The sequence below is a fragment of the Lepisosteus platostomus genome, chromosome 2 (assembly GCF_059453375.1).
Source record: "Lepisosteus platostomus isolate fLepPlt1 chromosome 2, fLepPlt1.hap1, whole genome shotgun sequence".
Lineage (NCBI taxonomy): Eukaryota > Metazoa > Chordata > Actinopteri > Semionotiformes > Lepisosteidae > Lepisosteus > Lepisosteus platostomus.
The window spans coordinates 66,761,350-66,776,316 of record NC_142612.1 but is presented as its reverse complement, the minus strand read 5'-3'; the positions used below and the strand labels follow the sequence as shown (position 1 = coordinate 66,776,316).

At 38.4% G+C, this 14,967-nt stretch overlaps 1 protein-coding gene across 5 annotated transcripts in view; it reads right to left on the bottom strand.

Annotated features, from left to right (window-relative positions):
- Positions 1–926: 926 nt before the first annotated feature.
- Positions 927–14,967, bottom strand: part of LOC148676839 (phospholipase D1-like) — a 50,670-nt gene continuing 36,629 nt past the window's right edge. For all 5 annotated transcript variants that reach the window (XM_088614067.1, XM_088614057.1, XM_088614083.1 and 2 more), the window contains 11 exons: positions 13,033–13,161; positions 12,475–12,593; positions 12,252–12,365; positions 12,012–12,122; positions 11,777–11,865; positions 10,403–10,516; positions 8,674–8,723; positions 7,007–7,141; positions 4,779–4,932; positions 4,355–4,472; positions 927–2,727 (listed from right to left, as the gene is read on the bottom strand). In XM_088614067.1, the coding sequence (XP_088470193.1) occupies positions 2,503–2,727; positions 4,355–4,472; positions 4,779–4,932; positions 7,007–7,141; positions 8,674–8,723; positions 10,403–10,516; positions 11,777–11,865; positions 12,012–12,122; positions 12,252–12,365; positions 12,475–12,593; positions 13,033–13,161 (1,358 nt within the window). In that variant the 3' untranslated portion in view covers positions 927–2,502. The remainder of the gene's footprint in view (positions 2,728–4,354; positions 4,473–4,778; positions 4,933–7,006; positions 7,142–8,673; positions 8,724–10,402; positions 10,517–11,776; positions 11,866–12,011; positions 12,123–12,251; positions 12,366–12,474; positions 12,594–13,032; positions 13,162–14,967) is intronic.

The following is a 14,967-nucleotide window of genomic DNA, read 5'->3' as shown; positions in this document are numbered from 1 at the left end:
GAAGGGTTGTGATCCCTGAGTAGACCCTTGTTGTACTCCACTAATCATGTACTGTAACTCCAATTGGAACACTTGTTCCTTTTCTGTACTGTTTTCCATCCCTTAATTAACTATCTGTCCCAATACAGTAGCTTTCAGACAACTGCATGCAATTATTGTCTTATTGGACTGAAATTTCTATTAACATTTCTTGTCTTTTTTAACTGAACTGAACTACATTAGCAAATCCACTGTCTTGAGTGCAGTTTTGCTAAGATCCTCTAACATGTTGTTTCCTTACATACAGCTGTCAGAATACCATCAGGCCCAGGGGAATTGTTTATCTTAACTGCTTCTAATCTCTGCAACACTTCTGCCTCTTCTCTGCTGATACTACTTAATTTTGAACTTCGTTTTTTTTCTCAGCCTGAGGCTTTTCCTGGGAAACCTGTGAGTGAAATATTAATTTAATACATCAACCTTTTCCCTTTCAGCCTCCAACATTTTCCCATTTTTTCTCTCTGAAATGCCTTATTTCATCCTTTACTGTTGCTTTGCTTTTGTAATACTGAGAAAACATTACATTTTTTTTTTATTTTGGCCTCCTCTGCAGTATTCTTTTTTGTGACCATTGCTGCCTTTCAAATATCATAATTTTATGTGGGCTTGTAAAATATTGTAATTAAATTGTTACGGTGACAACAGCAAAATTCAAAAACTATTCCTGACTGGATAGGTACACAATGCTACAATTTCTCCATCTCTCCACATGTTTACTCATTAACCTTGCATGGAAGCAGTCTGACATGGGAATCTAACAGGAATATAATGTATAGGACTACCACTATGACACAGTGTTGAATGACTGCAAGCAAGACAATTCCAATGAGAAAAAATGACAAAACAATGAAAGTTATGTTATGGGTAAACATACAGAATCCAATCTATTTTATTTCTTAGAAAATTGTTTTTAATAGAATTTCCAAGTTACAGTTAGCCCTTCACAGAAGGTGTATACAATTAGTGCCATAGTCAGTCACCTACTTACCTGTGACGACCCAGCATAGTATTCATGGTTGTCAAATAAGACATGGCAATGTGAACAGTTATCAATACGAGACGAGAACGCATAAACACGTTGTCAAAAACAATTAACTGAACTGGAGCCGAAGATGGCAAGTCCTCAATGCAGTTCTGTTGGAGTAATGCAACAAAATACCATCTGAAACCTTTAACATAAGGAAAGATTATGTAAAATCACAAGGAAAGAACATTCAACAGATTGTCGTGTTATTTTTTTTAAGATGAGATGAAGAACGCAAGAAAAATTAAGACGGGCAACAAACTAAGGGAGTCAAATTGTTATTCAAAAACCCTCTTGGGAAGTGAAAACCACGAGAGCTGCACTTCTCGAAGTTAGAAGACAATTTCGACTTTAAAACAAAAAGTAATGTGTTTCTGTGTGTAGTTGTTCAATAATATTATGAGGTGGAGCTCATTATGAGTACAGCTGCATCTTGGTTCCTATTTTTATTCTGGACTGGAGTGCTTTCTGTACAGAGTCTGCATACAGAACCAGTCTGCCTCCTGGTTCTCCTGTTTTTTGCTCAGGTGCCCCTATATCCGATGGCATCCAGTTCAGGATGTACTGTAGTCCTACAATTCACCCTATGCCTTTAGGACTCAGCTCTGTCTAACCACAGCCCTTTATAGTTTGAAACAACCGTGCATATGGATGGATAAACATTATCTACACCCTTTGTGAAAAAGGTTTTGTCTTGACTCAGGCACTGTGCAAACATGCATTTAGTGGAAATCAATTTTGTGAACACTTAAAAGCATGGGAAGGGATCATAAAAATAGAAAAGTATTTGACAATGAGCAGTGCTAACATTGAGATTCATGAAAGTAGCTACTAAGAGTGCAAAAGAGATGCCTTTACTACTTTCAGGAGGTTCTACTACAGTACATCTTAATGTGCTTTTACCATGGCAATAGTAGTACCTAGGTCAATAAAAGCTGATTTCTTAATATACTTTATCAGAGAGCAAAGAGAGTAAAAGGAAAGCATTCTAGCTGCATATACAGTAGATGAAATAGATTATTTTATAAGAAATGTATAGTGTTATATCAGCATGTAAAAATTTTAACGATTAAAAAAAATAAAATCGTGGAATAAGAACATAATAAAAGTTTCCAATGAGAAGAAGCCAATCTGAACTAAGTATCTCATTTGGTTGTTGATATTTTAAAATCATTGGCTGTCAAAGTGCTTTTTGACATTTCCTGGTCTAAAATTACATCTTAGACACCAGTCTCTTCTTAATCCATTGTCTCTTCGTTCTTTGTAGATGAAAAAGCTCTTCATTAGAGGTCAGCTGCAATCTGTTCTCTATACGACGTCACTGGTTTCAAAGAAGTTTATTTCCTTATAAAAGCAGCAACTCCCTTCCAAGAGCAGTAGTTGTGGGCCGTGAGCTCTGCTTGAGAAGTGGTGTGCAGCTGAAAGATGGGTGTTTGGTCTTATGTCCAGGTTTCCATGGGAACCATGGCCTCTTTTGTCCCTACTGAAGGCATAAGGTTCTCCTCACACAGGAAGTACAAGGGGAACTGCACTAGGAAACCCCGAATTCTCTTCAGCTCCTCGCGAGCTCTGGCGGGATCGTCCGAGGCCATACTGGAATTTAAAATGAACCTCTGCAGTTCGGCCATGCTTCTCACTAGGCTGGAGGGCAGACAGTTAAACACCTGTGGAAATTGGAGCATGAACAAGGTGCTTTCAGTAGGATGTATGTGTACACAGGAAATACTTTAAATCGTTTAAAAAAATAATTCCGATTCATACTCAGGTGAATGTGAAACTAAATAACTTCATAGTTTCTATTCTAAAGTTATCAAGATAACCCAAAGGAGAGCCTCCTTTGTCCTTCTAATAACCACACCAACACTCTTCATAGACAGTTTCTTAAATTGTAAGACCTCATCCAAAGGTCAGCAAATTAAATAACACACAGGGTCGTTTAAAGTTACTGTCTATGCAAAGGATTTTAGCTAACTATTCTAATGAGCTAAACCTGTAGTAGTATTTAACAAAAAAGTAGTGTATTTTTTTAATGATATACTGTATTTAGCCAGCTATAACATAAATAATCAATTAACTCAGCCTAAAAGGGTCCGCTGCTCTAACCCATGATGACATTGAGCCACCTCTTAGTGTCATTTCTATAAATTACTCTCAAACATTCCCCCCTGTAAAGGAGCTCACAAAAGTCATGTTTCTCTTAATTAATGGTTGTATCACTTTGACCTTGCAAGCAGTATGCAGAGAACTGCAGGGCAGCTGTGGGGATGAGCTGCCAGGGGCTGCATTACTGGCAGTGTCAGCTCTTGATTGGTTTTGAAATGATGAATCCCTCGGTTTATTAAAATTCATGGGTAGGCCATGCAATGTCTAAGCTGGCGGCACGGAGAGTTAACATTCTCAGGCGCTACAACTTTAAATGCTACACTAAAGTACTGCATTTTCCCTTTACTTTTTCTGCTTGCTTCCAACTGGGGAGTATGCTGCAATGGAACTGAGCCTTTAAATTTTATGAAGGCCACCATTCTTTCAGTTTTAAAGCTCCACCCCACCCCCCACACCTATTTGTGCCAGCCAATTCGTCATCAACGGGAGCTCGGTAGAGATGAAGGCAGCACATGTGCGCCCTCTGCAATTCGCACGGACAGGCCGTCTGTTTCTTCTGCCACACTGCGAGTCCCCCAGCTCCAGGGGGAGAATTGCAGCTTTGGCAGGAGGACAGATGAAGCTCATTCATAACGACGCAAGTGCATCAACACCTGGCACAGCCACAGGGGTTACTGCTGTCTGATAACCCAAGAATAACCTGGGTGAGCAAACGTTTATCGGCTTCTGACAGCAGTCGGTTGTGCGCAACTGTCTGGAGAATCCTCCAAAAAAACACCCTCTAGTGGAATGACTTTGCAACTTTCAGCAAACGTTTGAGTAGAGGGACCTTTGTGTGCTTCACAAAGGCCCATTTATGGGTTAAACAATTTGGAATTCTAATATTTGATGACGGATGACTTTTATGACATGGGACATCCAAGCTGTAAAGCATTACAATGAATTATCACCCCTGCACAACATAACCAAAAGGGCTTTAAATGTGCAAGTGTGGTTGTTATATTCCAACACAAAACTGACAGCAAGGATCTTTTGTGAATGACAGAAGATCATGGCTAGTGACCTTGGTCTAGTCAAACTGAGGGCCTTGTCATTTTGGGGGGGCTCTTCGTTATTCCCTGTGTTCCCTGCAGATCTTATTCAGTTCCTTAGACCACTGGGGATCCTGTTTTATTTAATTAAAAGTACCTTTTCATAAATGGTTGCATTCCTCGCAGATGTCCCAATCCACACTTCCTTGTAGAAACGGTCACTGATAGGATCTGTTACATCAATTGTGGGATCTGTGAATGCCCCAAGAATGATCCTGTAAAGAAAAAACGCCATTTTTTTTCACATTTGAAAATGACATATTTACTTTGTAAGACAAGTGGAAACTGATGGCAGGGATGTTTTGGACAAAGAACAGGAGACACATTTTTACATGATCATTGCCTGGAACTACCAAGCCATGTTGCTGAAGCTGATACCCTAGCTTCTTTCAAGAAATGTCTAGATGACATCAACACATCGATTACCTGCTAGAAACCAAAAGAGCAAGATGAGCCGAACGCCATCCACTTTCTTATATGCTTCCAATGAAGAACACGAGCAGCAGAAAACCCGGACTTACTTGAAGCACTCCAGACGAAGCTGAAGGGCAAACTTTCCTGCCTGATAGTCTTCCCCATCCATCACAGAAGGCACCATCTCTGTGTCCTCAAAAATCACGGCAACCTCGCTGTCCCTCTTCCCTAGCATGCTGCGGTCATTGATGTTCGCAGAGCCTGAAACAGTGCGAGAGACAGACAGAAAACATCTGCTTAAGCAGGCTACATAATTTCATAACGTTCCCTTTGGGGATCGAAATGACCTGTCTGCAATGAGGAAAGCAAGCATGGTTAATTTTGCTGGCTACAGCATTACTAATTGCCCTGACAGAAGCCTTTATGAGCTTGTGGATGGCGCAGGCTCCTCCGAGGACATACAAGCACAAAGTCCATGTAAGCACAGTATGTGACACTAAATGGTACAGACTGATGATTGCTGCAATAAAAGCCTCTCATGTGCTGTCAATACAAGTACTGGAAACAACAGTCAATCTGTAACAAGATACTCGAATTCAACAGAGCGCTCTTGTTGCTGACGTGAATGCCTCAACAAGAATGAAGGACTTCCAAAGACAGAGTGTTAGTATCCCAGACCCAGGTGTGAAATTCCAAGCTGAATGAAAAATGTCATCTGCAGTTTGAACACGGTGACCTGCTGTTTTTGCTTTGATCTTTTTTTTTAAAGCAGTGGATGTTGGTATTAAGTGACCCTAACAATTATTTGATTTTCTGCAGCTGGCTAATTCAGCCATCCACTTTCAGTTCCCTTGTCCCAGTGAGGGTCGCGAGACAGGCTAATTCAATAGTGTGTAAATGGAGCTCAATTCTGATTTGATTCAGGTCAGAAGTCAAAATGTATGGTGGCTTTTACTCATTTTTCCTAAGTGAGGTCACCAAAGGTCCCCATTATAACATTGCTAATACTTTAAAAAGGACAGACAAGACAAACATTAGAACTACAATTTCAAATTGCCAAATCATTTCTGCTCCTTGGATTTCCCTGACTCCAGAATAGCATTGTTTTTTTCCCACATGCAGAATCTTCATTAAAGTCAAACACCACTTACCAAACATTAGTCATCAAGAAAGAAAACTATTTTTGCATTTATATGTTTTAAGGCTCTTTATAATCCACTCTTCAAATAAAATTCAAATGATATTACAGTGAGGAGGCAGACTTCTGGAAATGAACACTACAGTTTTTATGGATAAGCCTGGTTACCAGCATTTGAGACTGTATGGAAAAGTCCAGACACTGACAGCTGGTGATGATATTTTAGTGGCAGCAGGACAAATGCCTGTATGCACAGCCTGTCATATGTTTAAGATAATGTCCATCTTGAATAAGACTTTGACTAAGAAATGCCAGAGTGTTCAGAACAGCCAAACTAAAGGCTTGTGAAACTGACATCATCCAAAGCTAGACGGAGGTGTAGCCTCGTGCAAACTAGATATTATTTGCACACCAGAACGAACCACTGTTACAACCCAACACATCATCCCTAGCCCCATTTCCTGCACTGCATTGGTTTCTACAACTTCTGTCCAACAATCATATAAATGATTATACCCAGGTGCTGCATCTTAGAAAATCGTAACTTCAAAATGAGTTCAAAGTGTTGTTTGAAGACAGTGTCATAGATAATTTTTTTAAATATAATTTCAGAAAGGTTTAATACATTTTTAGAAAATATTTCTAAGATTATTTTTGGTCAGTATCTACTTGAAAGGCCAAGTGTGAAGCCTGTTCTATTTTATGAAAAGAAAAACTTTGGGGCCAAAAATATTCTTCTGGGATGTTTAATCAAAAAATAAAATTCATAATGCCCACACCATCAGACACACAGGAGGAACACAGGAAAGAAATTGTACAGTATTTGACCAACTGCAGATACATTTTGTCAGCAGCAGGGGGAGCTTAAAACTAATTCCAGACAATAATCAATTGCAATCTATTGTACTAACACAATCCGCGGAAATAGTCACTTTTGGCAAGGCAGCAGGGCTATGCTACAAAGCACAAATTTGGAATATGTACGTACTTCAGGACATGTTATTTCATACCATACTAAGAACTTTTTTTGTTTGCACTTTAAGATTTTAACTTGGAGGTCTCGTTCAGCATGAGGAATATAGTATACTTTGAATGCATCACCATTTACCTGGTATACACATTTCAAACTACCTGCACAGTTCTTGAAGTAGTAACTCCTCGGCCTTCTGCTTCAAATGCCCCATCTTGTTCACTCACCAATAATGACCGTGTTGTCATCGGCGATCAGCATCTTGCTGTGGACGTAGATGAGCTCAGTCACCAGCCTTCCCTCAAGCTCAGCATGAGTCCTCAGCCCACAGAACGAGATGTAGTTCATCCACTGGTCCCCCACTGGAAATACAATACAATACAATAATCATAGGTCTCACAGTGGAGCAACATTTATGGGTCTTCAGCAGTCACCCGTGGCCACAGGGCAGACCACATGAGCCCTGAAAGGCCAAACTTTCTGAAACATAATTAGGAGTTTCATAAACTAACAAAAGTTCTTGGAGAACTTTAATGCTTTGTTCGGACTATCTGAGATTAGAGAGACTAATAACAGATGGAACTATAGGTAAAAAAAAAGTAGTTTGTCTCAAGTATTACTATAGAAAAAGATCTCACAAAACAGTGTCTATTAGCAGATAATGAGTCTATATCATACTTTTTGTATAATTATTTTCAACAAAGCACCTCAGAGTGGATACAGTGGAGCAGAAGAAGAAGCTGAAATCAGGATCCCTAAAGTGTTGTACATCTTCAGATGATCTAGCCGATAGGTAGAAAAGAGATTCCATTTGGAATGTGAGGTAAACTGGCCTTGAATCCACTTTGTTTATGTACGAATCTCTGTGTTCAGCAGAAAGTGGAACAGAATATTTAAATTAGACAGAAACCCCAAAAGATACACCCCACACCACAGCACTTCTGCACCAGGGACAAAACAGCTGAACTTTGTAGATAGTAACCACTACCATGAAATTTACTGGCTGGACCTTTTCTAATTCAATGTGTGTTTAATTATTTTAAATCGTCCAGTAATAATCCATTTATTACTTAAACATGTGTAGTGACAGGAGCAGGATACCTGCATATCATCGGTAGATTCAAATACATTTAAAAAATAACACATCAGAAGATGGAACAGGAGGTTTCTGAAGCATGTCAGTCATGACAATTCTGTAAGAAATTCTATCAGCCCTAGAAACCAGAGATAACTCGGGAAGAAAACTACTGTGATAGCCATTACATTATTTTTCACGTATCATCCAAGGATGGCATAGTGGCGCAGAAATTAGTACTGCTGCACTGGGACCCTGGGTTCTGTTCAGGACTTGGGGTGCTATCTGCATGGAGTTTGTACTGTATGTTCTTAGCGAGTTCATGTAGGTTTCTTCCAGATGCTCCCTCACACAGTCCAGAAACATATACTAGTAGGTTCATTGGTTTTGTGGAAAACTGGCTCTGGCATGAGAGTGTATGTGTTTGTGTCTATGTCTGTGTGTGCCCAGGGTTTATACTGTCTGCGCCCATTGTTGCTGGGATAGGCTCTGGCTCTCCCACGACCCTAATTTGGATGAAATAGTTAGCAAATGGATGGACATTTTCTTTTTCACTCAGTTTTGTTTACTGAGTTTGGAAAGCCGCCACAAAATTTCAGCCCCCAATGTCAATGTCAAGACCCCAAGATCTAATTTTGATATCTCGACATTCTCCAGTGTATTTTTTCAGAATACTGAAAGTAGATGTAAAGTATATAATTAGAAGACGGCATACTTGTGAGACAAAAAAACTCCAAAAGTAAGAAATACACAGTACATCTAATGAAATGTAAGAAATGTATAGCTAATATGACCTTATTGCCAAAGCAAAACACTTACTTTCTCTTTTCAGCTGCGAAACAATGGAATTATCTCCCCTGATCATCGTTCTGGAAAAAAAAACAACCGTAATTACTGTACATTTTATATATAGTACTGCATTTTCTTGTTATTAGTAATAACTAATGTAATGCACTGTACGTGCAAATAAGTACAGGTTGTGCAGCTGACATTTCACCTCAGAAATGTTTTTGCGTGATCTACAGTACATGCAGAGTCAAGTCAAGTCAGTTGTATTTGTCAGCAAAACCATCTCAAAGTTGATAGCCATATTTCTATTGGATTAAAAGAGATTCACAAGCCTGCTTGTTTACAATATAATAGGGCCGCCACACATCACCAATGTACTCTGTACATTTGACTTTTATTGCAGTTTGAAATGCACTTATCCTACCCCAAAATATAAAAATGGCATTGCAGTTCTCCTTTAATTTACCAACAGAAATCATTAGCTCAGTTTTATTTGCCTGTCTTTGTAGCCTATTGATTTTATATTTGACATTTCAAAAATGTCAAAATTTCAACTTTCCAATCATTGACTTGGTCTAGAACTTTTCATGTACCCCTATTTAAAACCACTAAAAGTAATAATACAGAATATCAATCACTTACCAATAAAGAAAATGAATAGACATAAACTAATACTTGACAAATCACACAGGTTTTAAATTAAATGAATCCACACAAGACTGAAAAGCTCTGTCTTTTTCTGAGCCATACAGCTCTACAGCAGGAAATTTGAAACATTACCGATCTGGAACACAGGTTATTTATCTGAGCTTTGAAAAGAGACCAGATATTTTGATTATGTGTTACTCCAACTACAACAGCTGATCCCCCATTGGAAAAATACTAAAAAATGCAAAGTAAATCTCTTAAGAGTCAAAGACTAAGAAACGTCTAGAGAAGGAGACTTTTCTTTAAATGGAGGTGTTTGTTACAGTTAGCCACTTACAGAGTGCCTGACAGACAGTTCTTTGTACCTGAACAATTCTGAGATACTTCACAATGTGACTGCTTTTGTGGCTGTTGCCCGCAAAGAAGCCGATATAGTTGGGGAATTTTAATATTTGCATTTTACTTAAAAGTCTTGTTAGGTATTCAGTTGCACAGTAATGCACGTGTTCTGACCCAATAAGAGATAACATTGTTACACCATACAATTTTACAGATCCAAATTGAATTAGGAAAATCAATTCTCAAACAGTTGTACATTTACTGTGCAACATTAAGAGCTTACTGCCCCAGAACTCAGTGTTTTACAACCAGATCACACATAGAAACAATAGACACTGAATACAGTCTCCCTGACTTGTCAGTCCTCACAAAAACCTGAATCTTCTGCTTTTTCTTAGTCATGGAAAGATGCCAACGTTACCTTGGACCCCCCTTCATGCATTATAATTCTTTTTTAAAATGTTCTTAAAATAATATGTTCTTATTCTTACTGTAATAATTAAGCAGATGTGATAGTGACAGTGCCGCTGATGTCTCATAGTATCTAGTGCTCAAGACTGAGACAAAGATCTTGCTCAAAGTAATAGCCAGAACATTAATATTTCTCAAGAGTTAAGATGTGAGAGCTCACAAGCACACTGTAAGCACTGTAATGCTAGTTTTTTTTTACAGCGGAGAATAGTAATAAGACTGACAAGGAAGCTGTTGAAATTCCTGTGCTGTGGCAGTCTCTACCTGTGTTATTGAAAATCTGAACTTTATTTCACCTCACCTATAGTTAAAGTGCATGACTGCCTGGATAGAATTGCCTCCTCCAGTTTGGATGTCTCCTTCAAACCCAGGCAACAAAGGGGTCACCACATACACACGGTACTTTTTGTCTTCCCTGGAAGAAAGCAGAAACAATGGAGGAATAATAAAAAGCCACTGCACAACCTCAAGCAAGCTCAGGTCCAGCTGGGGTTATGAATTATGAAAAGTGGAATAAAATCAAATTCTGAACTCAGAAGGCAACAGAGGATATCTGGTGCCATTATTTTAAAAGAAATGCAATGCTCATAAAATTAAAGAAGTAGTACCTTCTTAATATTGTCATGCTCTTACAACACAGTTGGGAGTTTTAAATTAGTCTGTGTCATTAAGTTCTTGCTAGTATTTCATAGAACAGTATAATGATCTCCTTTATAACCACAGACAATTTTGCTGTATAATGAAGATATTCAAATAATTTGTGATAACAGATAAGAGATATTACAGGACAAGCAAAATATGTACAGTCACATGGGTTTATTACCAGTTTGGTACAGATTCCAAACCAGAACCTAAGAACCTAGACCAGCAAAGTACTCTCATGACAAGCAGCTTAACCAGCTGATTACATCACCCTTGGTTAAATATAGACCTTCTTTTGACAGCTAGGCACATATGAATATGGAATTTATAGCTGGTGAGCAAATACTGAATAGACAGCCTCCAAAATGACTTCTGCCACGTACAGCCTGCTCTTGGCGGTGCCTAACTTCTGGAAAATGTTGCTCATTTTAATACACACAATAATAATACCTCAAACTTTTACATTTCTGCACCAAGCAACGAAGCATGAAGGGAGCACATGGCCCTGTTTGCAAGCTGGCATCATGTTTGAGATCAGATAACACACCATATGCTTGAATTCATTTCTTGGCTAAAAAAGTCACTTTCAGAATTCATCTGTCTCACTACTCTAGTCACTGCCTTTTTAATTGTTTTTTTTTTAAATTCCACTGTTTAGTTTAGAGGTCTTGTAAATTGCATTCAAGTTAGGTATTTATCATTTGATGTAAGTGTGTATAGGTTTATTGCAGACAGGTGGGCTGCCAAAGGCCAATACAAAGTCCAAGTCAAGCCTGAGTCAGAGGAAAACAGCTATATCGACTCTAACTCACACTGAATAGGCAATAAAAACAGATACTAAAGCATAGCAACTGCTGTTGAATAACACAAGTACCGACTATTTCTCAGTAAAGAACGAAATATTTACTGAAAGAAATGTTACTAATTGATTTACAGGTCAAAAATAACCAAAGCTTAATTCAAATGATATTTTCCACATACAGTACACACACTTTTTTATTATTATAACTGAATAAGAAAAGAAAACATTTACTTGTAAGCTCTGTTGATCCTCTTTGCAATGGCATCTCCAATTCCATTTAAAACGTGTCTGTTGTCAGAACAGCTAATGAAAAACTGGTTCTAAAAGACAATAAAATATACGGTAAGAAACATATTACAATAACCATCCCTGAAACAACATCTTAACAATTCTTGTGGGAATCTAACTTTGAAGTTCAAAGAAACCTTTGTTAATTCCATTGGATCGTATTGGCACGAAAGCTGACCTCTATGTAGATGTAGTGCTTGCTGTTTTCAATCACATGGAGGTAGGCATTGTGGATGGAATCCTCATGGTACTTGATTCCTGCAGACCAGTCAGCTGCAGATCTCAAGATCTGGAAGAAATGGTCATAAATCTAAAAGAAAACTATAATGCAGCATTTGAAATTCCAGTAACTTTAATATCAAATAACAATTTGACAAGGCAGTTCCTGTCTTTCATTAAAGCCCTATTATTATCCTACCTGTACTTTAGTCTGGATGCAATCTGGAACCTGGTACCGCAAATCGTTGGCTGTTGTGTGAGACTTCGGCAAAAGGTAAGGATACGAGAGGGATCTGTACTTTGGCTTCATGATCTATTAGAGAACAGAGCGAATTTAGCTTTACATGCTGCCTGTAACATGCTTGTTTGCTACAATAGCCAGAGAAAAGAAACCTACTAGGTATATGGAGGAACAGACTCACTTTAGTGAAGTTCCATCGTTGTATAAAGTGTCTTGCCACATCTCTGGCTGCTTTCCCATGAACCACTGAGGCAATGTCATGCCAGGGCATTCTTGGAGTGGTGTACCTGTTGATGAAGTCTGTAGAGCCAATGAGTTAGGCTGGCAATAAAGAGGCCATTTCATGCTTCAAAGGTTATTTACTGTACTGTACATAACTTCAACTTTCACACTATGCAACATAGCAGACAGTACACATGACAGCAGGATACCCATCCAGTAATGTAATTGTGCCGGGTCTAACTCTGTTCTAGATATGAATATGAATAAGAATCTGATGGTGTACTGGACATCACTGTTATAACTCTGGCAGTTTTAACGCTATAACATTGTTATCTCTCTTTCACTTGAAATCCAGTCAGTGCAGCCCTTTGCAGCAGTCATTTGTTTCGAAATAAAGATGCGTTTTCTACACACCTCAAAAAAGAAAAGTAAGAAAATCCTCAATACAATGGATTCAATCATCTTTGCTCATGGGAGAAGGTGTTTAGCCAGTGTCAAACAGAAGTACAGTACCTACCATCGAAAGGTTTGTCCAGCTGCACCCAGTCCTTGAAGACAAAGTTACAGTAGTCCTTGCCATGCCAAAAACGCGTGTTTCCCATAAGCACACTTGCGTCTTCCTCTGTGTCTCTTGATGGCTTCAGCTCTGTTGTCACAGAGAAAAGCACAATTATTGTATTACTTCAGCTCCTCTCAGTGTAAGCCCAGGGATACCACATGAAAACAAAGCGCTCCACTAATTTTCTACTTTATATTATCATTAACCGTATGGGTGAGCAAACCAATCTTCTCGTTGATCTTTTTTTGCATTTAATAAAATGTTAATGCTGGAGTTGTCATACAATGTTCTGGTAAAATTAACTTCACTAAAAGCCAGGGTAATATTGTTCTATGTACTATGTACCTTGTCTTAGTAGCATTCTACAGCTGTGACTTGTTATATCAGCTGGAAATGTCTAGTACATTTTGGTTAAGAAAAAACAAGCCATGGATGTTTTATAAAGTTTTATCAGGAAGGACTTCTGGTAATCCAAGGAGGTGCACAGGCCTAAACCTGCCCAATATTAAAGATATGACTTCATTTGAAGAGAAATTGCAAAGCTACAAGAGGGTTATAGAAGTAAAAATTGTTTTACAGTAAATGCAGTGGGATTGGTTATGTCATTAATACATAAACATTACTAAGGGGCACATCTTTGCATTGCTGCAATTGCACGCTTCAGGCAATTTCTGTACACCTTGCAGAAGAATGAAACATCTGAAGATGCTGGAGAGTGCCTTCAAGGTTTTATATGGAGGGGAAGATATCATTACTTCAAAGATCCACAGTTACCACTGCCAGATATGACTTCTTTAAAACGTTTGCATGTGCAGCATGAAAAAATCTAAACAATGAAGGTTAACCTCAATGGAGCCTGATTTTAGAAGAGCAATATTCACATTTTATTCTACTTCCATTAGCCTATTTTAGGTCCCATGGCCAAATAAGCTTGAAACATAAGATTTAACTTTGACAAGTAATCCAAATTATACTTTCTTTTGTTTCAGCCAACAAACTCTTTTGATGCGCACAAACACCAGCCAGCACATCTCTCTTTTCAAACAAGAAAAGAGAGAGACAATGGGTTAGCAGGTTTGTTTTCAGCCTTCGAAATCTGATTAAATATCAAGGAACACCAGCCCACATATGAAGCACCTTCGCAACATAAGCTCACAACACATTTCTAGCACAACCAACGGCCACCAGCTGCTTCAGAAGGAGCCAGAGTTATTCAGCAAGGGAACCAAAGCCAAAACAAAAGGGGTTACAAAGCGTAGCAGACATGCAACACATCGGAACAGGTTTATTTCAGCAATACCAATACAGTGAGAGATGAATTTCTTCTGACAGACACAGAGGGTGACTTTCAAAGCTTTCAAAAGTTATGTGTTGCTTTGGAATTCTTACATCTGTCCCTGAACAAGGAGCAATTTTTGATGTGAAACAAATGTGTTGGAAGAACCTTCCATACAGTAATTGTGCTAGCATCTGTCAAACCACCAGAATATGGTAACTATTGCTTATGTTTATTTTGCTACTCAACCAAGGTAGCATGCTTAGAAATGGGATTTAAGGGTGGTGAGACAATAATTAATAATTTACTGTATCAATGCAATAAAATAAACAATCTAACAAAATATATACCCTTGCTTTGCTTTCTGCAGGAAAAACAAAAAACCTAGTATACAGTAGTTGTTCATAGGTACAGTAGCTGATGAATGAAGCTTCTTACAGAGTACATCTTTAATGCTTTTTTAAACATCTTCGTGTTCTGGGTCTAAAACAAAACAAATTAGACTGATAACTTCAGTTTAAAATTTAGGCCCCTCAAGAAATGGCACTTTATACACTGACATGCACAGGAGGCACAACCTTAAAATAAGGTTCCTTATTTCTTCCTTCAAATAATTG